The following is a 26,573-nucleotide window of genomic DNA, read 5'->3' as shown; positions in this document are numbered from 1 at the left end:
GGACTGCGAGATGAAAATTTTTAAATATTGAAATTTCAAATTAATATTGTTTTAATTTTTTCGCGCGTTACGATTTTTCGAATGATCAGACGAATGTACTATTATTTTAATATTAATTTTTTGTACTCCGTGTACATTAAAGACTATAAATAATTGAAAAATTATCGAACGTATTAATTTGTAAATTTTCACGTTTAGAAAAAATCTTTCGATGTACACTCATCTGAATACAGATTAAGACTGATCTCATAATCGTCAAAATCGATTATAGGTTCGAGTTTGTGACGTCATAAGAAGCCATGGATAGCCATGGAAATCACAATTTTTAAGTATTGAAATTTTAAATTAATATTATTTTAAGTTTCTCACGCATTACTATTTTTGAGATGATTAACCAAATATACTATTGTTTAAATATTAGTTTTTTGTACTCCGTATATACTTGAACATAAAAATAGAAAAAAAAAGAAATAAAATAAAATATTATGTTTTGTTTTTTATCGAAGAATTATGTTGAAACAACGTATTTTGTTGTTTGTTGAAAAGAATATGTTAAATATATGTTGCAAACATTTTTTTTTTTAACTATACATATCCAATTTAATATTATCAATTTAGATTTTTTTTCATAATAAAAGTTATAAAATTAATTTTCAAATAGGAATAAAAAAGCAAATATTATGAAAGGATGTAATTTAACAATTATAATCTCATATTAATATAATGGATCATATATTAACAATTCATATGCCAACACATGATTGTATACAAGTATAAAATTTTTGATTGAAAGTAAGCTACTATAATCTTTTTTACATTTAGGAACCATAAGAAACTTAATATTTTTTAATGGATTTTCTTATTAGCGCCAGTCTTTGTTTATGTGCTTCTGTTACAGTTGCTCTCTTATATGGACGAACCTCATCGGTACCAAAACCAGGTATCCACATATTCCAGTTCCTTTCTGAAAAAAGAATTAATATTAAATGAGATTATTTAATATGATGAAATATTATAAATGTTTTCTTATAAAGTTACCTAAATGTAGTTGTACATCCTTTACTTCTACTGTATTTGCATGACGATGCTTAGCTAGAAGACATGCTGCATTTACGGTTGTCTCAACAAAATCATCTGCTAATTGTAGAAGCATTTCTTCTACTTCTTCATCTAACTGTTCTGTTGGATCTACTTCTTTTACTAAATCTTGTAAACGCGTTTTAGTAAGAAACTGGAAGCACGAAAAAAAAATAAATATTTTGTACTTAAACTTTTAAATTAATATCTTTTTACATACTTGTGGAAAGTCATTACAAGAACTTGATACAGATGAATGTTGAGCTGTTTGCTGTTTTGATGTTTGAGACGTATACTGAGATTGTTGATTTTGTGTTTGTGGTTGTAAAATGGGTACTGAATTATTACTTTGCATGGCAGATATAACTGGTAACGTTTGGTTAGTAGGTCCAACAGATTGTAAATTTCCAAGTGCAGGTGTTATTTCAGATCCTGTACTAGTTTGTACAACAGCTGTTTGTTGTGACATATTCTCGCGAATAAAATAATTTCTTTCATCTATCGTCGAAAATGGACACACAAGCCCTTCTTACACTTAACATAAACAACTCTTTACCGCTATTTTGACAAGTTTATATAGATACATTTCTATAGAAGGGAAACTCTTACAAAAATATATGCTACTAGATACATCGCGATGATTGGCTGTCACAAGGTTTGACGTCGTTAGATTTACAACCCTGAACAAACAGAAAAATTACGTTTTGAAGAATTACGAAAAAATATATGCCATCGAGAAAAACAGAAAATAAATTAAATTCCTTTTGTAATAAAAAACTTGTTGAGTGAGAGTTTATGCCGATGATCAAAGTCTTCCGTTCAAGAACTAAGTGCTAGATTCAGTGCTTGGTAATTTTAAATGACGTCATAGTTGATTATATCAAATTGGACTTGAAATTTGTCCATCTAGACAACAAAATATAGAATAGAAAATGATAACATTAGACTTACTAAATCTGGACACAATTATCTAAATATTGGTTTTATTCTTCTGAACGCAGATCAAATACAAAGGTATATGCATATTTATAATAATTATTCGATTAATCCAAGCAGACAAACAATTTTTAAATAATCAAAAAATTTGAACTTATTAACATCTCGTGACATTATCTTCTTATTTAATACACAAAATAAACAATATTAATATCAATCTTAAATATACAAAAAATCTCTAAAATATATCAAAAATAGTCGGAAATTGACATTCAATTTACTACTATAGCGGTAAATTTAAATATTTTAAATGTTATTTACCATAACAAAATTACTGCAAGTTCTGTTGCCTTATTGTTATTACATATTGTTTGATAGATATTTATCAACATTAATAAATTAAAGATTACAGAATATTTTGTTGAATCTATAATTATATCATATCATACTATTTATATTCGTATAATATAAATAGATTTCTTGTAACGTTAAATTTATCTAAAAAGATATATAGTTAATCGATATAATTTATTCCTAATATCTAAATGCATAAGAATGTCTTTAATCTCGAATGAATAAATTAGTATTCAATGCGATACATGATCAGTGTGTAATGATCGTCGAGTGTTTTATATTCATTGCGTTTGAAAATGCGTATATTGTGTTATGTCAATCGTAGTTCTTGTATGTACATATATACAAAGGAAGGGGTTGGAGGTGAGGTGGTCATACAGATTTCCGGTTTTGCACAGTAATTTCTGTCTGCTTTTTGTTACGTAGAGTAAAGTGGTCAAGATCTGGTATAGATCGCAAATACGTCGAAACGATTTCATAAGATAAAAGACCGTCCACCGTATGCATCTTTGAAGACGATTCGCTCTTGAGTCGTTTATAATCTTTTTATCGGGAAAGATGCAATCGTAATATTTTTTCTCGTGAGTGGTTATAACCTTGTTCTTTAAGAATTTTACTGAACAACTTTACCGTCTGTTTGCTGCCAATTTTTTTAGATTCATTATCTATTTTTGGACATCTCTAAGGGTAAAGATAATTATCGTTTCGTAAGGCAGTTGTCTTTTAGTCATTAATGTGAATCAAAGTTCATACTTTCGAAATAATTTTACTTTTTACTTTAATAAATAAAATAATTTCATAACATATATATATAAACATCTCTTTAAATTCGAGGCGATCAGTTTTTGAAATATTCTATTGGATAATCGCGTAATATATTTTTCTTTAAAATATCGTATTCTTAGGTTAAATTTGAATAACAATATTTATTTTTCAGGACTGCTCATGATATGATCAACTGTATAAATCATTTAACGAAGCGTTTATCTAAACTATTTAAAAAGCATCGTCTTCTTTTTATAATCAAACCGTCATAGTGATTGAAGAAATTAAAATAAATATATACAGAACATATCTTAATTATATTATTAAGCATGTCTGCAAGTAATGAAAGTGTGAATACTAATACATGTGTTGTATGTTATAAAAATGTGGAAATTTATAGTATAGGGATGTGTGAGCATCCTGTATGTTATGAATGTAGTACACGAATGAGAGTGCTTTGTCGTCAAAATGAGTGTCCTATTTGTCGTCAAGATTTACCAAAAGTTGTTTTTACTAGGGAGATAAAACCATTTCGTTTTCTTCGAAAAGGTGGATTATTGGACACACGATATGACATTTACTTTGACACTGTTGATATACAAGAGAAATTTTATGAGTTATTAGCTGACGTTTGTACAATTTGCGAAGAGAAAAAAGTCTTTAGTAATTTCCAAAGTTTGAAGGATCATATGAGACATCAGCATGAACTTCATTATTGTGATCTTTGTGTGGAGAACCTAAAGGTACTTTATTTTTCTTATTTTAAGTTTATTGGTTTTTTGCTTATTAGAAATGTAATATTTTATAGTTGCAGTTATCGTACTTTTACTAGTACTGTATTCTATATGTTGTTATTTTTATTTAGCTCCTTATAAAAATGTTCATATGCCAAGTATATTTTTAATATATAATGTTTATTTAAATCGTTACAGATTTTTTCTTGTGAACGACGTTGTTATACAAGATCAGAACTTGCTCAACATCGAAGGAAAGGTGATATAGATGACAGGAGTCACAAAGGTCATCCGCTTTGTGAATTTTGTGATCAAAGATACATGGATAATGATGAGTTGTATCGTCACTTAAGACGAGATCATTTATATTGTCATTTCTGTGATGCAGATGGCTTACATCAGTATTACAGCTCATATGAATACCTTCGAGATCATTTTAGGCAAGAACATTTCCTATGTGAAGAAGGAATGTGTGTAGATGAAAAATTTACTAGTGTTTTTAGAACTGATATAGATCTAAAAGCACATAAAACGAGCGTTCATGGAAAACAATTAAGTAAAGCTGCAGCTAAACAAGCTAGGACTTTGGAATTAGAATTTACCTTGGCACCTAGAGGTGAGAATAGAATTAGAAGAGGTATGCCAGGACCGTCAACTTCCAAAAGTACAAGAGATTATGGGTTTAGAGATCATAATACTAGGGAATATCAACAACCAATGGCATTGACAAGTTCAAGCAATTCTCAAGCTAATATCGAAGCTGCAAATACTTTTATTAGACAGCCATCTGTTGATGTTCAAAGTAGAGAAGAATTTCCTACTTTAGGTAATTGTTCTTTCATACCTAATTTGAATCAACCTAAAGGTAGAGGTAATGTAACTATTCGTAGTACTGTAAGACCTCAATCATTGGCTGTCACTGATGAAAACTTTCCTGCATTGGGTCCTGAATCTACTAATACTAATGTTTCTAAAACCGTTAATGTTAGTGTTTCCAGTGGTAATTTAACTGGACCAAGTGTATCACAAAGTCGAAAAGGTTCAACGCCCAATGTTTCTATCCAAGTAAATCGTGAACTTAATGGTACAGTTACTACTAGGGTATCTGGACCTAATGTTAGAGTTCGACCTGCACAATTATCTGTAGATTCTGAATTTCCAGTTTTGGGCTGTAATAAACCTTCTACTAGTACTCCTAATTCAGCCCAATGGAAAGAGGTCTTACAGTGGACTTGTACAAAGTCCTCGTCTGCAGTTGCTCCAAAGTCCAAGAAAACAATTCGGTCATTAGCACCATCACCACCACCTATACAATCTGGGGAGGACTTTCCAAGTTTATCCAAATCATCTAAGCAAAATAAACAATCTGCAGTAATGGTTGTCCCATCATGGGTTCAACCTCAATCTTCTGGCATTTCTAATAATAATATAAAAAGTACTACAGAATCAGCAAAAGGGAAAGCAAAAAAGAAAAAAGCAAAACACAATTCCAATGTAAATGAGACTAATAATACAAAACCAAATAAGACTAGCGCCGACATTAAGAAAAATTGTGAATCTTCTAGTAATGTTGCTGGTTCCAGTCAAATTTTAGAACCAACGAATAATTCATTAGAAAATTCTACTAAACATAATAGCGATGACAAACAGAATGGGCAGTCATCCAATGATACATGTAATGATGTAAAAAATTCCCACAATATTAAAAATTCTAAGGAAGTTGAGCATACAAATAAAAAGGATAAAAAGAAGTGTAAAAACTTAGAGGAAGGATCTTGTGCAGTAATTGTAAAAACAAGTTCTGAAAATAGTAATACAACTAATAACATATTAAGAAAACGTACTGAACTCAAAATAGACAGTCTTAATTCTACCAATAATAATAATGTGCATCAAATAGAGGATTTTCCAGCTTTGGGTAGCAGTGGCTCTAGGCCACCAGGTTTTATAGATCCACCACCTGGTTTTGAATCTACTACATCTCCACCTCCAGGATTTTGTATCAAAGTTGAAAACATGGAACAATTGCATAGTAATAATGGACTCACATTTACAAACAGTTCTGGTGAAAGTTATGCTATTTTACCAAGTGATTATAAGCATAACACCATATATACTTATATACTTCCACCTGATTTTCAAAAGCGAAATAAATCTCTGGTGGCTAAAATGAATGAAGTATTAATGGAACAAGATCGGATTGAAAAATTCCGTTATATAAGTGGCTTGTTTCGGCAAGGTGTTTGCAGTGCTGAAGAATATTATGCACACTGTTGTACCGTTATGGGTAGAATGGCAGTTGAAGATGTGTTTCCTGAGCTTTTAGTTCTTTTACCTGATATTTCAAAACAACAAGAACTATTTAAAGTTTATAAAAAAGAACTGGATAATAAAGTTAAGGGTTTAGAGATTTGTGCAACATGTAATCAAATTTTAAAAAATTCCGATTTTCAAACACATATGGTTAATCATACATTAGAAAATCATTTTCCAGTACTTGGCAAAAATAATACAGGTCCTAACAAAAACATGTGGGTACGCAAATGAGTTCAATTATTATAGACATTTATTTCAAAATAGATGATTTAGTAAAGTCATGTAAATGTATGCATTATTCCAATATGTCTTTCCTTTGGGATCATATTGATACGAAGTACTTTTGATTACGTTGCACTTTCCAGTAAAACGAGTGATATTTATTCCAGTCAAGTTGCAGCAATAGAGAATTTTCTATATACAATAAAGATTGACTATTTGCTAATGCCTAAATGGTTAATTCATAAGTTACATAGCTGCCACTTGGTTAAATGCAAATATGTTATATATAACGGCATCAGATAGGTAGATAGATAGAGAGAGAGAGAGAGAGAGAGGGAGGGAGGGAGAGGAAGAGAGAGGGGGGAGAGGAAGAGAGAGAGAGAGAGAGAGAGAAAGAGAGAGGAAGGAGGAAAGTTGATTAATTTTTATTGGTATAATATAAAAATAAAATTATTTTTTTTAATAACAAATTTTCCTTGAAATGTAAACTGTAAGGTATATGATAAAATATAATTAAGGATAGTGCATTATATAAAGTTCAATTGCAAGAATTGCAGTAAAAGCAGTCTGTTCCATTATATGTTAAAACACAGTGTAAATAATATTTACTAGCTTTTTCTTTTGTAAATTATTTACTTTATGGAATAGACACAGAATAGAGCTTTACAAAGTATAATATGCCACATATTAAAAAAAGTGTGATGTATTATATTATACACAGTATTTGTATGTCCAATGTACTGTTTTGTACAATAATAAAGTTATACATTCAGTTAGTTTACAAAATCAGTTTTGAGGCATTTCTCTTCTAATAATTAATGCATGTAATAGGGAAAGTTGTCATATCCATTAAATACAAAAGCAAAATAAATTTGTGAGCTATGGTTTACAATACTTTTTTCATATTTATTATTCATTTACAAGCATATTCCTTATAATATAAACATTAGGTTTTTAAAAAGGAATGAATTTATAAATTCTAGATATTCTTTCATCATCCATATATGTATATTTAAAACTAATATGTATTAACATCATTTATTTAATATTTTTAATTTCCAAAAAGCAAAATATGAATTCATAAGTAATTATGTTGTACATTATGTTGTGTATTATATACAACATTTTGAAGAAACAGTAAGAACATAGAATTCTACATACAGAACATAGATTTTTATATAAATTTTAGAAACCTTCTTTTTATTACAGTAGTGTGATTTGCTCATGAGTGTAATATCAAAGAGAAACCAGATATAAATCCTTTATTTGATATGAAAAGAAAAATATAATCAAAATAATATAAAATATAAATATGAATTTAACAAATGTTATATGTGATTTATTTGATATCCATTTAGCAGACATATTGTATATCAACAAATTTATTACCTTTATATTGATCAGCAAGATAAGTTCCATTTTGAGAGCAAGATATTAAATGATTCAGTAAGTTTATAATTGTCTCATAATGTCCTTCTTTTAGTTCAATTGCATTCACAACGGTTTTGAAAAGTACATAGTACTGTATTAATAGATTCATAATTATACATTAATGTAACCTTATGACATAAGAAACCATAAATTGTGTTCTACGTTGATGTTGAATGAGGATATTGTCTGTGATGACACAATTGAACATACAACATGCTATCACTTTTTAGCCAATTCATTACTTAGCCAATCAAGTCCTTCATATAATCCATGGCCTTGCGTGGCACAGGTGCTTTGAATATACCAATGTCGTCCACGAAGTGAATTAAGGCCCAGTTTATCTGTAAGCTCAGCAGCAGACATAGCATTTGGTAAATCTTGTTTATTCGCAAAGACCAAAAGTACAGCATCTCGGAGTTCATCTTCTTTCAACATGTTTGCTAATTCACGTTCAGCTTCTCCAATACGTTCACGATCATTGCTATCCACCACGTAGATCAAACCTTGCGTATTTTGGAAATAATGCCTCCAAAGTGGTCGAATCTTGTCTTGTCCACCAACATCCCAAACCGTAAAACAGATGTTTCTATATTCTACCGTTTCGACATTAAAGCCAATTGTTGGTATAGTTGTTACAATTTCGCCAAGTTTGAGTTTATATAAAATAGTGGTTTTGCCAGCTGCATCCAAGCCTACCATTAATATTCTCATTTGTTTTTTACCGAATAATCGGGTAAGTAAACTGCTTATTGTCAGGCCCATCTTCTCCGCGGAGAATGCCTTAATCGATTTCCTAAGACAATTCTTTAGTCTGGATGTTAATATCTATTACGATGTAATAGACTGATATAACCACAAAAAATGCAAGGTGTACTATGTTCCTTTACGTGGGTTATGAATACAGGTCGTTCTTTAGAGGTGAAAAACACATACAATACGCCTCGAAAATAGTTCCTATAGTAAACGTCACCTTTTATCTTTCGGCTAAATTCTATTCCGGAAATAGTTGGCGAAATTTGACACGCACGCCAATATTACGCAAAAAAAAGTGATTTTCTCTTGAATACAAATCAAAACAGTTTTCGATAACTATCCTTATTTCTTTTATAACTACATGTGAATAAACACTTTTTACATTTTTTAATAACTTTTAAAGACATACGTGTTTGATTACTCGAAATGTACGTACAAGCAATCTCGGGTGCAGATTTAAAGAAAAGAGCTAGCTGGTGCATACGTAAATTATTCCAAAGAGTAGAATACTCTTTGGTTTAGACCGATTTAAGCATAAACTATATGAAGCTATATGAAACACCTATTGATTTTTGCGACACTAGGCGGCGCAGCTCTTCATATGCTTCGTAAATACGTATTTTACATATACTACGTATTTGTAATGATGGTATTTGACGGTGATCGAGTCCCCATCTAGCGGTAGCTCAAATGATTACGACAATTGTCAGTGATTCATGGAGTCGCGGGATAGGTCGGGGTAGATTTCGATCGTGTTTTAATTAATGCTTCTCTTCGCCAATTATGCTATAATTTATAAACAGTTGTTGGAAATCTTTTCCATTTTGTTCCGTATTACGTGGCACAATACATTCCGAACAAATAGATTGCAGTAAGAAAAAAATCATTCAACGAACGTTCGGAAAGAGATACTGCTAAAACGGCTAAAGTGTAGTCGGTAGCAAAATGGCAGCGAGTGATTCCACTACGGACGATAGTCTGTATCCGATCGCAGTTTTAATTGATGAATTAAAGAATGAGGATGTTCAGGTAACTGCAAGCAGATTTATTAAAATCTTCAAAATGTCATAAACTTCGAGTATTGATATAAAAGTATTAGTGTATATATACATTAAAAACTTTAATCTTATTCAAATTTGGAAATTCTTAATTCTATCATACACTTTTTTATTTTACAGTTACGTCTAAATTCTATCAAGAAATTATCTACAATTGCTCTTGCATTAGGTATCGAAAGGACTCGTAGCGAGCTAATACCTTTTTTAACAGAAACTATCTACGATGAAGATGAAGTCCTTCTTGCATTGGCAGAACAGCTTGGTACATTTACACCTCTTGTTGGAGGACCGGAATTTGTCTATTGTTTATTGGTAAATGACATGGTTTTTACTAATATACATAAAGTTGATAAAAAAAAATATTTTGAATGCTAAAACGAAATGAAAATATTTTGCAAAACTGAAATGTTCAAGTTGTTGTCGTACATAGAATTATTTATAATTTTCATGTTATTAATAAAGCATAAATAATATATAAATTTTTTATGTAGCCACCTTTAGAATCACTAGCGACAGTTGAAGAAACTGTGGTTCGTGATAAAGCAGTTGAGTCTTTGAGAAATATTGCGAGCCAACATAGTCCAGCAGATCTAGAAGAACATTTTGTCCCTTTGGTCCAACGTCTGGCATCTGGAGATTGGTTTACGTCAAGGACATCTGCTTGTGGACTTTTTAGTGTATGTTATCCACGTGTTAGTCCAACCATCAAAGGTAATAAGTGTTTTTTATGAAATTATTTTTATTTTAATCTATTTCTCTTCTATATAAGAATTTTCTGTAATGTCTACTGTTCAACATACACTTTCCAAAATTATAGCAAGTTTACGAAACCACTTTCGTAATCTATGTCAAGATGATACACCTATGGCACGACGATCTGCTGCCTCCAAATTAGGAGAGTTTGCTAAAGTTGTGGAAATTGAATACTTAAAGTCAGACTTAATTCCTATGTTTGTTATACTTGCCCAAGATGAACAGGTAAATATATTCATGAAGAACTAATCTAATAGAGAACATATCTATACAAATAATAATATCATAAGTATTTTCAATGTATGGATATTTCTATCATATTTGGATTACTTGTGAAAATTGAAAAAAAAAAGCGAAAAAATTATATATTTTATGTTTAGGATTCAGTACGACTTTTAGCAGTTGAAGCGTGTGTCAGTATTGCAGCTTTATTACAGCCAGAAGATGTTGAACAATTAGTTATGCCAACGCTTCGACAATGTGCCAGTGACCAGTCTTGGCGTGTACGATATATGGTAGCAGATAAATTTACTGATGTATGTTATTATTATTTCTTTACCACATTTCGCTACATATAATGGAAGACTAAACATATTATATGATAATTTATAGCTCCAGAAAGCAGTTGGACCAGAAATTACAAAAACTGATCTTGTGCCCGCATTCCAAGTATTATTAAAGGATATAGAAGCTGAAGTACGAGCAGCAGCTGCTGATAAAGTTCGCGATTTTTGTCAAAATCTTGATCAGTTTAATCAAGAATCCATTATTATGAATAATATTTTACCTATAGTTAAAGAACTTGTAGCAGACCCTAATCAACATGTTAAATCAGCTTTAGCAAGTGTCATAATGGGACTTAGTCCAATACTTGGTAAACATAAGTAAGTGTAAACATAACTAAGTGACTAGATTATGCGTCACTAATCTTAAATATTTACAACGTACAATTTATATTCGTAGCACGATCGAACATTTGTTACCTCTATTTTTATCTCAACTAAGAGATGAATGTCCTGAGGTCCGTCTAAACATTATTAGCAACTTAGAATGTGTTAATGAGGTTATAGGCATACAACAACTTTCATTGTCACTTTTACCAGCCATTGTAGAGTTAGCAGAAGATTCTAAATGGCGAGTTAGATTAGCTATTATTGAGTAAGTATTCAATTAATAAATACTAAATTTTGATTTGAAAATTCATTTAATTTCTTATTTTTTAAAATTTATTTTTCAGGTATATGCCTCTCTTAGCTGGTCAATTGGGAGTGGAATTCTTTGATGAGAAATTAAATTCTTTATGTATGACTTGGCTTGTAGACCATGTTTATGCTATTAGGGAAGCAGCGACATTGAATTTGAAAAAATTAGTGGAAAAATTTGGACCAGAATGGGCACAAAATACTGTAATACCTAAAGTATTAGCAATGTCCAGGGATCAAAATTACCTTCATAGGATGACATGTTTATTTTGTATTAATGTAAATTGAATTTATAAATTTTGATCAAGTTATATTTATAACAAAGTAGTCAAATGCTCCATATCGATCTTTATAATGATATTGCTAAATTAATGATTTTTTTTTTTTTAGGTATTGGCTGAAGTATGTGGTCCAGAAATAACGACAAAAGTAATGCTTCCAACGGTCTTAGGAATGGCAACTGACAATGTTGCAAATGTAAGATTTAACGTTGCTAAAACATTACAACGGATTGGGCCCTATCTAGAGCCTTCTGCAGTTCAAACACAAGTGAAACCTGTTCTTGACAAACTTAATACTGACAGTGATGTAGACGTGAAATATTTTGCTTCAGAAGCAATTGCTGGAATTGCAGGTATATAATTCAGCGATATTTATCTTATTTACAAAATAGAATATCTATACCTATTGTATGTAACGTGGCGAGGGTTTCTAATAAAACGACCATTTATATGATTAAATTTTAACGCATGACGTGTTTTTATACATAAATGTAATGTCATACATAATCGAAATGTTGGAAAAACCGTTTTTATTTTTAAAACAGTTTAGATATCAATAAAATATTATAATTACGTAATATCTGATTTCCTTTCCTTTTATTTAAATATATTGAATATTTAAGGAGAAATAATCTTTTAATAATAAAAGACAGATTATACACGTTTGTCTACGATAATATAATTCATTTTATATTTTCAGTTAAAACGAAAGTTAAACGTTAAAAATGAAAATTCGGATATATTACTTAAGGATATATTATTTTCTCTTTTATATTTATTGTAAATTCAATATATTTTGATAATTAAAACTTTTAATAAATCGAGCTCTATTATTAATTCAGTAGTAAGATGTCTCGATATATCGTTTTTTTAATTTTACAGATATATTGTGATATGCATATAAGACAATGCATAAATTATATTACTGATATACTGATATATGCTCTATGATATTTTGTTTTATTATATTCTTTATTGTTCTCACGTGAATTATAATAGAAAATCTATTTTGTTTCAGCATAGGTTGAACAGGATGCCAGGTGCATTTATCATTTATCCAACAATATTAAAGAAATTACAAATATCATGTCACAATGTTTCCACTTACACTTGACAAGAGGTAATATTAATGCACAGTTGGAGCAAAATTTTGAAGAACTACAAAATTTAAATTAGCGATAAATGTAAACAGTATGTTAAGTTCTGTTTGATTTGTATATCTATAATTATGCTACTTATTAAATATTCGATTTAATTTGTAACATGTATTTCATATACATACATATAAGTAGTTGTCTTAAAGAATAATATAATAATAATAAAAATATCTAATTATCATTTCTAAAATTCAACACCTAGAATAATCTGCTTTTCCACTGTTCACTTACATTTTTATTTTATTGACCTTATTATGTTAAAGCTATTAAGTAAAAATACCTGGGAAATATAAAATAACAGAATACTGCTAATATTTTTATTTATCTCTTATTTTTTTCTATAATTATTGTTTTTCCAAATGATGCATATTACGCGCATACATAGTAATTATTTTACCTCATCTTTCTTTCAAACAATCCCATTCAAAGTCGTATACAATCATTCTCCATATATTTACATTTTACTAAGTGATAATGTTTTATAATATAATGTAATTGAAATTTATAATTTCAAATATATCTTATAAATTTTTCGATCTATGAAATAGTAAATAAATCAATTATCTTTTTTATTTTCATACAAATGTAAAAATATCAAGACATTAAGTAAAATATTTCAGTAACATATTAAACTATGTTTTGAATTATGCAATATATTATTAATAAATGAGAAACATTTGCATGGCAATATTTTCTTTTTATTGATTCTTATAAATTTTACTTTAGTCAATTTTGTAATTACTAGTAAAATATTAACTAAAATTTCCTTTGTTTGATAACAATCCCAGAAAAGTATATTTTGCCTCATTAGTTGTATAACATATACTAATGATATCACTTTAACAGATTCTTTCTAATAAACTATGTAGATATTTACTTATATAACTGCCATATCAAGATTAAACCAACAATAATACATACTTAAATACTAAATCCTACTATTACTAGTACTAATATTATTGACAATCTACTTACCAATATTAGTTATTATATTTACATATCACTCACTAAAATTTAATTGTGAATAGAAATATCATATATTTCATGATAATGACTTTCATGACAAATGATCAAATGACATTTTGAATGCCTAATTTTTCGTATTACGAACTTAAATCTAAATCAAATATGCATAATCATATAAAGAGTATATGCTCTCATAAACAAGTAATGATAAAATGTCTTTGGCAAAAGTTCAACTGAAAACATAATTATTTCCAATATGTATAATTAGCAATCTACTACCTGTGGGCTTTATGTAAAAAAAAATGTTTGGTACTATATTTCGTTCTAATATTCTACTTTAATGCAAAATAAAGACTTTATTTTTATTGATGTCAAATATGGTAGTTTAAAAAACAATTTATGAAAATTATTCACTAAATTCTTATACTGATAATCTCAATCATGTGAGAATCTATTAGTTATTCCCATTATAAACTATATAAAACTAAAATCTATGATTTTATTATTGTTCATTAAACATTAATTTTTACTTTTTGATAATCTTTTATCATTAATACAACTACTACTTTTTACTTTGATAATTTTAATGATATATGTTATAACAGTGTTAGTGTATATTTAATATTGTGAATGAATATTTTTTTTTATTTTATTTTATTTTTGTTTTTGTGAAAAATGTTGTACTCATAATGTTGAAAGATATATATTAGAACAAATAAAAATTAAAAGTTATTATAATTCCGTATTTGTCGACTTTATTAAATATAACTACAACATTTTTCACAGTATAAAAATAGAATTAAACACTTAAACAAAAAAAGTATAATGTCAAACTACAAGTATTCTATTTCTTTTTACTAATTAGTAATTTTTAGATTTTATATATATGTAAATTTCAACAGAAAATGATTACGTTTTTTAAAGTTTCCTGATAATTATCATAAAAAAGTTTTATTACAAGTATACCACATTTGACTATCATTTGACTTATTATTTACATGTATTCAATGATTCTACTATTATTACCTTAGAATTTCTATAATGTCTTTGCAATCATTAATTTTTTATTTATTCCAGATCCTATGTTCCTATTGCTCGATATGATATGCTGCCCTATATCATAGCAGGTTCTGCTTTTGTTAAATCTACAGAAACAGTATGACTGATTGTGGCAACATGTGTTGCTGTTCCACTATTATCAGAATTTACAATATTTAATGATAAAATTTTGGCACGTTGATAAGCCACCACTGTGTTTAAACTCAAAAATCTGAAAAGAATGATATTAATGATAATAATAAAACAATTATAATAATTTTTAAAAATTAGAACGTACGCATTTAAAGGAAATATACAATGTTTTCATAAACTCACCTTATACAAACATACATTATCAACAAAGCAGCACCAGCTGCAAGCATCCTAATAATGGGACCTTCTACAAGTTGTATGACTGTCCATGCGGCTGCAGAAGATGCACACATTGTAGTAACAATTGCAATAGTTTGAAGACAATGTTTCGTTGTTAAACTATTTTGCCAATCCAAACGAGTAGCATGTTCCACATTATAGTTAGTACCACATATCTTGCAAGTGAGACTATCTGCATTAACTGAACTCTAATAAAGTAAATATTAACAAGAATTTATTATTCATAGACAAAAAGAATTGAATAAAAGATATAATTATATCTTATATGTGTGAACGCGCCTGTATGTGTACGTGTATATACATACATACATATATATATATATATATATTAACATACCTCTACAAGCCATCTACGCAAGCAATCATGATGGACTGCACTTACATCACCTCTGCATTGACATGGCTGTATCAATGGACCAACATCGTGTCTGTCATTGTCATAACATATCCAACAATCTTTACTATTGATTGATGTACCATCAGTAATTACAGCAGACTCTTGTGCTGCACATTTATCTTGCAATTCAATTTCTTTCATATGTTTTGTTTGGTCAAGATCTAGCCTTTTCAAAATTCGTTTTGGATTTAAAATCCATAATTGTTCAGGACTATAAGAAAAAAACAAGAGTGATATAATAATTACACTAAAGAACATAAAATACTGGTAGTATACATTTTCTAGATAGAACTTACCTCATACAATTCCACAAAACACAAGGAAACCATAATGCTACACCAACTTCTATTACACGAAACACAACATCATGCCAATTTCTGCTATATAAGGGAACTCTAAAATATGGAATATTCGATATATTAATTAGGTATGCTGATTTTCTACTTTTCATTCTACTGTTTTTATATTTTTTAGTTTTCTCACTTTGTTTTCCAAAATTCGCTGAGTGTTTCACTAAATAAAAATCCAACCACGATAAACAACATGAATGCTTGAGATAATAAACCAAATCTTGATTGATGTAATTGAGAAGTATTCACTTGTTGTTGCATGTGTAGAATATCAGATGTAGATGGTTGAGAATCAAATAATTTAGCTGTAACTTGATCTTCATTTAATAACTTTGAATCATCTGGAGTACGTATATTTGTTGCAATAGAAGCAACCTGGTACTCATTTAAAAATCCACCTCGAACCTAGTAGAAGAAAATTGCATTAATATTTTAACAAAATCTTCAAAGTGATATGACATATCTTAATCATGCTAAAAGATAACTGCATGATAAAAAGATAAATACAATGAAAATTATTTGTTTCAAATATATTGATACTATCAACATACCTTAAAGTATACTTCCACTCCATATATCAAAAAAAATATGACAACAATGAATAAAAGTACTGCATAGCATCCATTAAAAATGTGTGTATAATAGCTCTGGAAAACGTTCTAATATAAATGATTAATCTTATGTAATATAATCACTATTGCATGTAAATATAAGAAGTCACATTCAGCAGAATATTTACATATTAGAAATTTGTCAAGTAACTTACTTGATCTTCTTGAGAATTTATTTGTGCAATAACAAATTCAGTTAATAATAATGAATATGTTATTATATTAAATACAACAAATGCTAAAAAAGATTTTGATAAAAATTGTGGTTTATCCCATTGAACATCTCTCAGATGGAAAACTTCAGCCCAGAAACATACAATTAAAGATGACCCACTTAATAGAAGTGGATAATATGCTGATAATAAACTTCTTGACCAACCTTCTTTGAATGCAGTCTAAAGAATGAAAATAATATTAAATTAATTGTAATATCAAAGATACAAACTTATAAAACAAATGGATGTACTTACTGGAGAAGTAAAATATGCTCCACGTATTACTGATGCAAGAAAGACTACAAAATATAATACTTTTTGAGTAGTAACTCGGCAAGCTCTCAGAAATGAAGGTGCCTTCATCTTTTTCCATTCAGCGATAATACACATCACAAGTTGAATAAAACATACGAATGCCAATATAAAGAAAATAGATGCAAATGCTATATAATAACTTAGATTTGGTACATGGCATTCAGGTCCATCGAATTGAATCTGAACAAAAAAATATATAAATATTAATATGTGATTAAAAAAGAAATGTATGTAATGTATATATATCAATAATTATATTTATAATAAAGAGATATTACTTCACATAAGCAAGTGCCATTATGACATTCACCATGTCCTGAACAATTTTCAATTCCACAACTGTTGTTCCAAGCCATCATTCCAAATTTAACCAATAATGATAATGGATTTTGTGTACTCAATGCGATCATTTGTTCCATGATCAATTTTTATAGAGCAAATGCTCTAATATAATTTTCTGTAAACACACATATATATATATCTTTTTATAGATAAAAATTAAAAAATGATATTGTTTGCGACGAATTAAATTCCAAATTAAAATTTTTGTTATCAAATGTCAAATTTAAAGAAAATTATATTTTATAGAATATAGAAGAATATATATATAATTTAACATATCAAATCAATTCGTAAAAGCAATAAAGAACAAATATTAACTCAATTAAAAATCTAATTAAGAAATAATATAGTTCTTTAGATATTTGTATACAATCATTATAGCATTGCATAGTATATATTCTATTTTGGATAATATTGGAAAATAAAGTAGTCTTGAAACATAAAATAAGCTTTGAAAATGCATTATATATTGAAAAAATAAAATAAATAATATTATAGAGTAATAATTCTGATATCTACTAATATATCATACATACTGTATTAATAGAATATATGCGATTCTCCGTTGCTATTGCTTTTGTATACGAAAACAATCGTAAAGTTCAAATATACAGGCAATCGAGAATGCGAAAATTTATTACATTCGTCAGCTGTCACTTTCAATACGTTCCTATGAGGTGTTGACATTAAATAAAACGCGTACGAAACATTTCACTTGATTAATTGGAAATGTGGAAATATGAATGACGCAGTTGGATGCGCAGTAAATACAATGGGGAATATCAAGTTACTTATTCTAGGGCATTCTCCACATATAGGATTTAATATTTTCTTTTTCTGATAACTTCATTTCTATCGATGAAATATATATAATCTAAATGCAAATAAAAAATATAGACAGAAAATTCATTTATTAGGATGCCATTTTTAAATAATTTGATGCTATGAAATACATTTTATGACAAATTTTACTATGCAATATCGCCATTGGTTATATTTAATGCATAATATCACTTGAAAGCAACGCGTTCATTGGTTATTAGATATATCCAATAGCGTGTGCAGTCGCATGAAATTGCGTGTCCTTCGTTTTCGCGCTGTTCGTTCTGGTTAATTCTAAAACGTATTACATGGTTCGTGTTGGTCGTGTCCAATGTCCGTAAAGTGCACGTGAGAGGTTCGCTTTATCGAATTACTGAAGGATAATAATTTAAACTTTAAAAAGAAAGAACAAACGTGTACTTCCAAGAATTTTCATACTTGTTGCACTTATTTAAAAATGTCGTGGCTTTTTGGTTATCGTAACACACAACAGCCACAGGATTTTTCTCAATTTATTAAACCACCGGCATCAGGCGCAGACGGTGGTGGAGATGGTTCTCCTCCAAAAAATTTTATGAAATCTCAAATGGAAGCTTACAGATTCGATTCGAGCGCATTAGAAAGGGCGGCTGCAGCTGCCAAAGAACTTGAAAGATCTTGTATGATTATTTTTTCTTAATTAATTTTGACATCGATCTTACATTATATTTAGGTTACGTAAGCGAGAATTGATTACGTTCTTTGGTTATAGAAACATGTTCCTATTCATAAAATTTATATGAATGAGTTTATGACGATGACAATTTTCGTTATTATGTAGTTTACATTATTACATTATATTTGTTAAATATAATATTCGATGTGTAAGATCATCTATATGTTAAATATAAAGCAAATATATTTGATAATTCAGTTTCTAATTTAAATTAGAAATGTTTAATAACTATATAACGAAAATATTTTTTATGAAACAAAAAATAAATTTCAGTAAATTTTATTCCAATCCATAAATTGAGGTTTGCATTAATAAAAACATAATTCAATTAATAAGTATAGTATTATATATAATATTAACTAATACGAGTAAGATATATCATGATTGTTCTAGCTCATGCTGTACAAGCTTTGGAACTTTCCAAAATGCAAGAGGTAACTAAACAAACAGAAATGCAAACAGAACTAAAAAAGTATGAAGCTAGTATCGAGCAAATGAAAGTTGACCAAAAACGTGTAGAAGGAGAAGAGAAACGTAAAACCTTGCAAGAAGAAACAAAACAGCACCAAGCAAGGGCTCAATATCAAGATCAGTTGGCTAGAAAACGTTACGACGATCAATTGGCACAGCAACAAAGAATGAATGATGAAAATTTAAGAAGGCAAGAGGAATCGGTAGCTAAACAAGAAGCTATGAGAAAAGCCACCATTGAGCACGAAATGGAATTGAGACATAAAAATGAAATGAGAAAATTAGAAGCAGAACTTAAAGCTAAAGCAAAGATTGACAGGGAAAACCAAGATCTCAACTTGGAACAAATTAGATTGAAGGCATCTGAAAATAGGATTACTGTCTTAGAATCTATAAGGTAACTATGAAAAAGATAAAGTGCCTATCTTTTTTCTGATTTGAATCTGAAAATTGTTTTGTCCCTAAATATTTATTTGAATGATACTTTTTAGAACTGCAGGTTCGGTACTTGGTACTGGAGTCACCGCTCTTTTACAAGATTGGGACAAAATTCTTGCTGCTGCAGGAGGTTTATCACTTTTAGCCTTTGGCGTATACTCTGCTAAGGGATCAACAAGTATAGCTGCACGTTATATCGAATCTCGTTTAGGAAAACCATCTTTAGTTCGAGAAACTTCTAGATTTACAATATTGGATACTGTAAAACATCCTATACAAGCTGTTAAAAAATTCAAAGATAAGCAGACTGATGCTTTATCCGGTGTAGTTTTAGCACCAAAACTTGAAGAAAGATTACGTGATGTTGCAATAGCTACTAAAAATACAAAACAAAATCGTGGAATGTATAGAAATATATTAATGCATGGTCCACCTGGTACTGGTAAGACCATGTTTGCTAAAAAATTAGCAGAACATTCTGGCATGGATTATGCGATTGTGACAGGCGGTGATCTGGCACCTTTGGGAAGGGATGGTGTCACTGCAATACATAAAGTTTTTGATTGGGCAACGACGTCCAGAAAAGGTCTTTTATTATTTATCGACGAAGCAGATGCTTTTTTAAGGAAAAGATCGAGCGAACATATATCAGAAGATTTAAGAGCAATGTTAAATGCATTTTTATATAGAACAGGCGAGCAAAGTAATAAATTTATGTTAGTTTTGGCATCAAATACTCCAGAACAATTTGACTGGGCAGTGAATGATAGATTGGATGAAATGGTAGAGTTCCATCTTCCGGGTATCGAAGAACGTGAGCGCCTAGTTCGTCTTTACTTTGATAAATTTGTTCTTCATCCAGCTATCGAAGGCAATAAAAGATTAAAAGTAGCACAATTTGATTATGGTGCTCTGTGTAGTAAAATGGCTAAAATGACAGAAGGAATGTCTGGTAGGGAATTAGCAAAACTTGGTGTTGCGTGGCAAGCAGTAGCATATGCGTCTGAAGATGGTGTCTTAACAGAGTCAATGGTGGTAGATAGATGTGTGGAAGCTATTAAACAACATAAACAGAAGGTATTTTATTTTTTTATGAAAAAACAAAAGAAACATTAAATTTTATGATACGGTTGAACATAAATTTGTTTGTGTTTTATTTTAAAGGTGCAATGGCAGAGTGAGCAAGAAAAACAAGAATCCAAATCTATTTATGCAACTGAAGAGAGCAGTGCACAGTTAATGGAATCTAAATCTCCAGCAATAGAAGTTCATACGGAAAGAAAAGAAGAAGAAAGGACAATTGCTACAGCTTGATTAATAACATGTATAAAGAGAAGAACATTAAAAGATTGGTGTATAAATATTAGTTCCAATTGTTGCAGTGATAAGTACAAACATTATTGATACAGATAATATTCATTTCAGTTGTATATTTTCCATTTTTTAAACAAGTTGCAAGTATGATGAAGTTGTAATATTATATATAACTGTTTCAACTGATAAACATCACTTTAAAAATATTTATTGTATTATCTTGTGCATACTTCCAGCAATATAATAGAGATAAAGAAAGAGTATTTAAAATACATTGAAAAATATTCTCGGAGTATTCATAACGATTGATAATTAATTCGTACTAATTCTGGCAAGTCGATCTAATCACACTTATTTAGAAGTCTACCAATTTTCAGATCATGCGCGTTATAAAGTTTTCTCAAAATTCCAAGTCGGGAGTCGAATGGTAGATTCAAATTTAGGAAAATATAAAATGTCTAGTAAATAAAAGTATGCTTATATCATTAACGTATTTGGCAATATTACGATTGCTTGTCCCATTCAATAATATAATTTTTTACGAAGGTTTATTTATATTTCACAATTTGAAAATTAGAAAATATCGTTTATTAACAATACTCTATTTACTTGTATAGTAATTTGTATATATGTACAACAACATATAATCTTAAATAATTTTACAAAGTATATAGGTTATTTGTTATTCATTGCATAAAACATCAAATAAACAATAATTATTCGGTTTTCAAAATAATTTCATCTTATTCCTAGATTTATTAAAAAAAATTCTGTATTAAAAGATTTACCTTAAATTTGGTAATATTTAAGCAGTTGTTTAAGTAATAGTTAATTATATTACAATAATAAATATAATAAGGCGGAGAGATTTGCGATGTTTACTCGTCGAAATAGAAAAGAAGACTGATGGCTGTGGAAGTCGGTCGCGGGTTTTGTTTACATACTCGGTATTGATTCGGATTTTCAAATAACGCCAATTATAGAAATATCAGATTAAAGCTGTTAGAGGTATAACTTTCGAACGATTTTGATGAATAAGGTCTCATTTTAAAGATGAAAGTTCAAACGAGGACATGGCTTTCTCAAATTTTAGAAAAAGCTTTATTTTCTTTGAATAAAATCGTGTCAAAAAATGAAGTTTTTCCGACAATAGTTTATGCATGAAAATAAAGTTTTTTAACAAATTCGAGAAAGCCATGTGCTTACTTAAACCTTCATTTTTAAAATGAGAACTTGTTCACCAAGATTTATTTCAAGAATTATTCCTCGACTCGTAGCGTAAAAATGTTTTCGATATTTTTTGTGAAAAAAAGTTTCGTATAGTGGCGCCCCTTAGACTTTGCGGTAAAAGAGAAGAAGCTCTTGTCCCCACTACTGATTTTCATATAAACGCTAGAGTGGTGTGTGGTTTGTTTCTGTAAAGTAGCGATTGCTTCCTTGTTTGGCACGCGTAAACCGATGCTCAGATTTTCTGATCTCATTCTAAACGATGCAACCCAGATGCAAGGAAACGCATTTTGCTATGATCACACGGAGAAACCATGGTAATTTGTCCAGGCATTTGACGATTCTATAATAAAAAAAAAATAAGTAAATACAGTCGTTATTACTATCGGGTCTTAGAAAGAAATTTTATAATTATTTAAACGATGTATAATATACAAGGAGTACAATAACTCCTGGCGAAATCGTCGTGAAAGCACGATCATTCGTGTTCAATAATGGTGAAGCTTACGATATTGCGATGGTCGAGTTATGCGCAAGTCGGTAACGCTCTGGTCTACAACTTTAGCCCGAATTCTCGCGGAGCGACGATCACCCCGTTACCTTGATTTTGTTAATAATCGAACTCGATTTTGATACTTTGGTTTTGCCTGGATGGAGCGATCTTCGAGTTCCGAGTTGCATCATATTTTTCAGCTTTCTCTTCTTTAATTCCTCTTCTCCTTTTCTAGATCATCGAGGAATGGATTCATTTGTTATATAATAAGGAGATTGGTTATTATAATGAAGAGAACAACACCTATGCGAGCAAGGCGTAAATTTGCGGGTGCGATTAAGTCCTATCGTGGACTCTGTTTAATTGTTCGCAATTCGGAAAGTACTGACGGTCGTGGCGACTGAACAGTAGTGATCGAAGCTTCCGATATTGCGATCCTGTTATCCCTAAGCGGGAAGTGGCCCTCTCAAATAGTATTGGGACTTTGAATTCTCGGTAAGTAGCGCGTTTCTCTGGTACCGTGGATTTTGGAGTATAGTCGTCAAGGAGTCAGTCCAAGGGTCTCCATAAGCAGCAACCTCCACGTGGTGGGACCTGGGTCGATATTACTTGCGATATATTGAAATCTAATTGTAAATCATGTAACGCAAGTACTATCGGGCGAATGGCTGCATACATCAATGTATTTCTGAAATCTTTTCAATGAAATTCCGAATAAATATTAAAATATTAATACTTTACATTGCTAATTCACAACTCAAATCTGGATTTTGTCGATTATATGATCAAGAATAATAATAATTACGTTTGACGAAATATTAATTAAAATTATCACGTTAATGGAATATGAATTTATTTGACGTTTAATGTTTGTTACGAACTATGTAATGTTAATCAGAATGTCCTATTGTTTAATTATTCGTTAGTTATATTTCACGTGCATCGTAAATTGTTGAAAATAAATGCAAGATAATTGAAATTATTGAAGATATTTAAGATATTTGTAGAGAGAGAATTTTAAACGTGATCAAGAGACTCAACCAACAATAGTAGAGTACTAAGAAAAGAGATAAGGAAGCGAGATAAATAATATATGTATGGGGGGAACAAAAGATGCGAAAGAAAGTATAGAGTTCTTGTTCCGTCATGCTTGATTTCTTTCGTTTCGCTTGGTTTGTTAATTTCGCGCTTGCGTCTTCTCTCTTCTCGCGAAGCAGCGAAATATACTCTTGTATAAGCGAGGAAAAGAAGAAACTCAACGCGTCGGTGGATGCGCTTTCAATTATCCACAGTGGCCAACAAGAGGGTAGGATGCTTGACGTTTTCTTTATCACCTTTTTTTTATCTCGATTCGAATCGACTCTTACTATTGAAAAAATGAGCTACTCGTCAGCTAATTTTTGACGAGTTCCCTCCCTCTCTCTCTCTATTCACGGATACGCATCGCTTGTATTTATTCTTGTCTCTGGGTTAGGAAAACATTTCTCTATTTCCGCCGTCTTTTTTCGGTTCGGGCTCTACTATTTGCGGATCGTATCTTCTTAGCTTCCGCAGTCACGCGCTTACACGTGCAGTCATTCAGAAAATCGAGCCGTATTTCTTCTCGCACGGACTCGCACGGACAGATGCAACCCGTTGATGCGAGAGAAGCCTGCTTTCTCAATACCATTGAATTACGGCTTTTCTCTAGGATCTCTAGGAAAAGAGTAGAAGGGATATCGAAAATAGTTATCGGCGTAAAAAAAGAGAAAGGAGAAGTCGCATCTATATTTGCGTCGCGTGGCAGGTCCCTGCACCGAGTCTACGACACGCGTCCCGACACGCGCCATAATGGGTCACAAAGCGTACTCTTGAAAACGCTTACTGGAGCGTGGCTAAATAACCGACCGCTTGTAGCTGTAACTGTGCCTGTGGCTGTAAACGCGCGCGTCAACCAAACTGGCTTCTCTATTTCTTTCCTTCTCTCTCAAATGTTTCTCCGTGTCCTTTCATTCGTTCGTTCTTTCGAGAGGTGCGGCTTATCTCACGTGGGTGAACTACAATTTTCACGGTATGTACTACGAATGAACGTGCTGACGCGTCGAGATAGATTAGCTTTTCCGATACGCAAGGCTATGCACGTTCCATTTCCTTTCCGTTCTCCCTTTCTTTTCTAGCTTTTTCAAGATCACTGGCGAGCTCTTTATTCGAAATACCGATCGTAAGATTTTAGATTAGTATCGATATATCGCAACATTTTTCGTGCTTACGTTCGAAGCAGAGAAGCAGAAAAGAGAAAGACTGCGTGCATATTAATCGGGCTTCCTTGGAGAAGACTTCATTTAATCCTAGAACGTGGGATAACGAGGAGGTAAATTGTGTGGAGGAGCATTTTACGCTCTCGATTTGCATAAATATTCTAGGGTACACGTAGTCTCGCGGTTCTCTGTGAATCGTTACGCGAACGAGCGCGCGCCTCTGCGTTTCGCCACAATTTATCTCTTTACATATAGTTGTACATTTTTTTGCAGTGAAATGCAACTTACGTCATCGCGTGTGTCCGACACTTTGTGTGTAGGATTTTACGAGCAAGAGAGAGAGAGAGGGAAAGGTATTCCATACTAGTACGACTTGTTTCGCTTTCTCGATAAAAGATATTAACGAACCAATTTTATTCGGCTACGACAGAAAATAATTTACCTACGATATCGTTCGATACTGCCTACGAGAATCGAGGGGGAGTTATTAAGCACGTTAAATTAGTTTCGTCCGAATGAAAAAATTCGTTAACTAACTTCCCTCGCGACCGTAGAAAGTCAAAAGTTTTGTCTTTCAACGATGGCGTGCGGTAATCGTTTCGTTCTCTTCGAGTTCCTCGCGTCGTTCATTAGGATCGAGTTGTCCGATGCGATAGCTGAAATTATTCCGAGAGGCCTATAAAACCTAACCGAGAAATTTCTAAAGATCATCGCGCGTTTAGAATATTATACATTTTATGTAAATTAGTTTTTTAAGTTCAAGACGAACTTGGTTTCCTCCTCTAAGGCGTACGTTTTAGGATCGGTTTTGGAATTGGAGATATCGAATCGGCCGGCGTTCGATTCGTTTCTCGGCTCCAAATTTTAGCAACATTTCGTATTCAAGCTCTCCTACCTCCTCCCTTCATAACTTATCAAAAAGTGGGCTCGATGAAGCAGTCTGATTAGAACTTTTGATTTATAACTTTTTCCTACATATATTTAAGCGCTCGCGCGCGCGTGCGTGTGTGTGTGCGTGCGTGACGCGAGCGCGCGCGTGTAGGTACAAGCGGCATTCGGCAACTCGCAGGATCACAAGCGTGCTCGATCTCGTTAAAATTTATTCATGATTCGGCAGCGGGCAAGTTATATCGCGGCGAGGTGAATCCGCCAGCGGGGACTGGTTCGACTGGTCGCGGTCTAAATATTCG

The 26,573-nt window shown here is 30.9% G+C and overlaps 6 protein-coding genes and 1 long non-coding RNA gene across 15 annotated transcripts in view; 3 read left to right on the top strand and 4 right to left on the bottom strand.

The window, feature by feature from the left end:
• Positions 1-678: 678 nt before the first annotated feature.
• Positions 679-1,652, bottom strand: LOC127063802 (transcription initiation factor TFIID subunit 12). The gene is made up of 3 exons (XM_050994020.1): positions 1,298-1,652; positions 1,039-1,231; positions 679-964 (listed from the first exon to the last, which is right to left on the bottom strand). Exons 1-3 carry the CDS (start codon positions 1,544-1,546, stop codon positions 837-839), a joined length of 570 nt encoding a protein of 189 aa, XP_050849977.1. The 5' UTR covers positions 1,547-1,652; the 3' UTR covers positions 679-836.
• A 218-nt stretch (positions 1,653-1,870) lies between these two features.
• Positions 1,871-7,296, top strand: LOC127063795 (E3 ubiquitin-protein ligase ZNF598). 6 transcript variants are annotated; one of them, XM_050993994.1, is made up of 4 exons: positions 2,712-2,730; positions 2,794-3,054; positions 3,305-3,875; positions 4,065-7,296. In XM_050993994.1, the coding sequence occupies exons 3-4, from the start codon at positions 3,462-3,464 to the stop codon at positions 6,411-6,413; spliced, it is 2,763 nt and encodes a 920-aa protein (XP_050849951.1). In that variant the 5' UTR covers positions 2,712-2,730; positions 2,794-3,054; positions 3,305-3,461; the 3' UTR covers positions 6,414-7,296. The 6 variants fall into 6 exon arrangements, with proteins under 6 accessions (XP_050849954.1, XP_050849955.1, XP_050849951.1 ...); XM_050993999.1 differs by lacking the exon at positions 2,712-2,730 and having other exon boundaries at positions 2,737-3,054; positions 4,065-4,692; positions 5,029-7,296; XM_050993997.1 differs by lacking the exons at positions 2,712-2,730; positions 2,794-3,054 and adding an exon at positions 1,871-2,091.
• Positions 7,297-7,768: 472 nt separating this feature from the next.
• On the bottom strand, positions 7,769-9,097 carry LOC127063803 (ADP-ribosylation factor 2). Its single transcript, XM_050994021.1, has one exon. The coding sequence runs from the start codon at positions 8,595-8,597 to the stop codon at positions 8,055-8,057; it is 543 nt and encodes a 180-aa protein (XP_050849978.1). The 5' UTR covers positions 8,598-9,097; the 3' UTR covers positions 7,769-8,054.
• A 184-nt stretch (positions 9,098-9,281) lies between these two features.
• On the top strand, positions 9,282-13,209 carry LOC127063797 (serine/threonine-protein phosphatase 2A 65 kDa regulatory subunit A alpha isoform). Of its 2 annotated transcripts, none has more exons than XM_050994004.1 (10): positions 9,282-9,617; positions 9,767-9,958; positions 10,138-10,357; positions 10,464-10,624; positions 10,780-10,935; positions 11,012-11,283; positions 11,363-11,557; positions 11,637-11,880; positions 11,992-12,235; positions 12,906-13,209. In XM_050994004.1, exons 1-10 carry the CDS (start codon positions 9,534-9,536, stop codon positions 12,908-12,910), a joined length of 1,773 nt encoding a protein of 590 aa, XP_050849961.1. In that variant the 5' UTR covers positions 9,282-9,533; the 3' UTR covers positions 12,911-13,209. The 2 variants fall into 2 exon arrangements, with proteins under 2 accessions (XP_050849961.1, XP_050849959.1); XM_050994002.1 differs by having other exon boundaries at positions 9,283-9,617; positions 12,901-13,209.
• Positions 13,210-13,342: 133 nt separating this feature from the next.
• On the bottom strand, positions 13,343-18,532 carry LOC127063798 (uncharacterized). Of its 2 annotated transcripts, none has more exons than XM_050994005.1 (10): positions 18,203-18,532; positions 17,603-17,781; positions 17,265-17,504; positions 16,950-17,189; positions 16,735-16,842; positions 16,317-16,588; positions 16,130-16,228; positions 15,774-16,044; positions 15,380-15,624; positions 13,343-15,275 (listed from the first exon to the last, which is right to left on the bottom strand). In XM_050994005.1, the coding sequence occupies exons 2-10, from the start codon at positions 17,741-17,743 to the stop codon at positions 15,119-15,121; spliced, it is 1,773 nt and encodes a 590-aa protein (XP_050849962.1). In that variant the 5' UTR covers positions 17,744-17,781; positions 18,203-18,532; the 3' UTR covers positions 13,343-15,118. The 2 variants fall into 2 exon arrangements, with proteins under 2 accessions (XP_050849962.1, XP_050849963.1); XM_050994006.1 differs by having other exon boundaries at positions 16,735-16,830; positions 18,203-18,530.
• Positions 18,533-18,793: 261 nt separating this feature from the next.
• On the top strand, positions 18,794-21,632 carry LOC127063796 (ATPase family AAA domain-containing protein 3A homolog). 2 transcript variants are annotated; one of them, XM_050994001.1, is made up of 5 exons: positions 19,009-19,147; positions 19,240-19,504; positions 19,597-20,071; positions 20,166-21,189; positions 21,277-21,632. In XM_050994001.1, exons 3-5 carry the CDS (start codon positions 19,629-19,631, stop codon positions 21,424-21,426), a joined length of 1,617 nt encoding a protein of 538 aa, XP_050849958.1. In that variant the 5' UTR covers positions 19,009-19,147; positions 19,240-19,504; positions 19,597-19,628; the 3' UTR covers positions 21,427-21,632. The 2 variants fall into 2 exon arrangements, with proteins under 2 accessions (XP_050849957.1, XP_050849958.1); XM_050994000.1 differs by lacking the exon at positions 19,240-19,504 and having other exon boundaries at positions 18,794-19,147.
• A 530-nt stretch (positions 21,633-22,162) lies between these two features.
• Positions 22,163-26,573, bottom strand: part of LOC127063807 (uncharacterized) — a 193,766-nt gene continuing 189,355 nt past the window's right edge. The window contains exon 4 of the long non-coding RNA XR_007781490.1: positions 22,163-22,996. This is a non-coding gene — a long non-coding RNA (uncharacterized LOC127063807). The remainder of the gene's footprint in view (positions 22,997-26,573) is intronic.

This window comes from Vespula vulgaris, chromosome 5 (assembly GCF_905475345.1).
Source record: "Vespula vulgaris chromosome 5, iyVesVulg1.1, whole genome shotgun sequence".
Classification (NCBI taxonomy): domain Eukaryota; kingdom Metazoa; phylum Arthropoda; class Insecta; order Hymenoptera; family Vespidae; genus Vespula; species Vespula vulgaris.
Note: the sequence above shows the minus strand (reverse complement) of the source record. Positions and strands in the feature narration are given on the sequence as shown.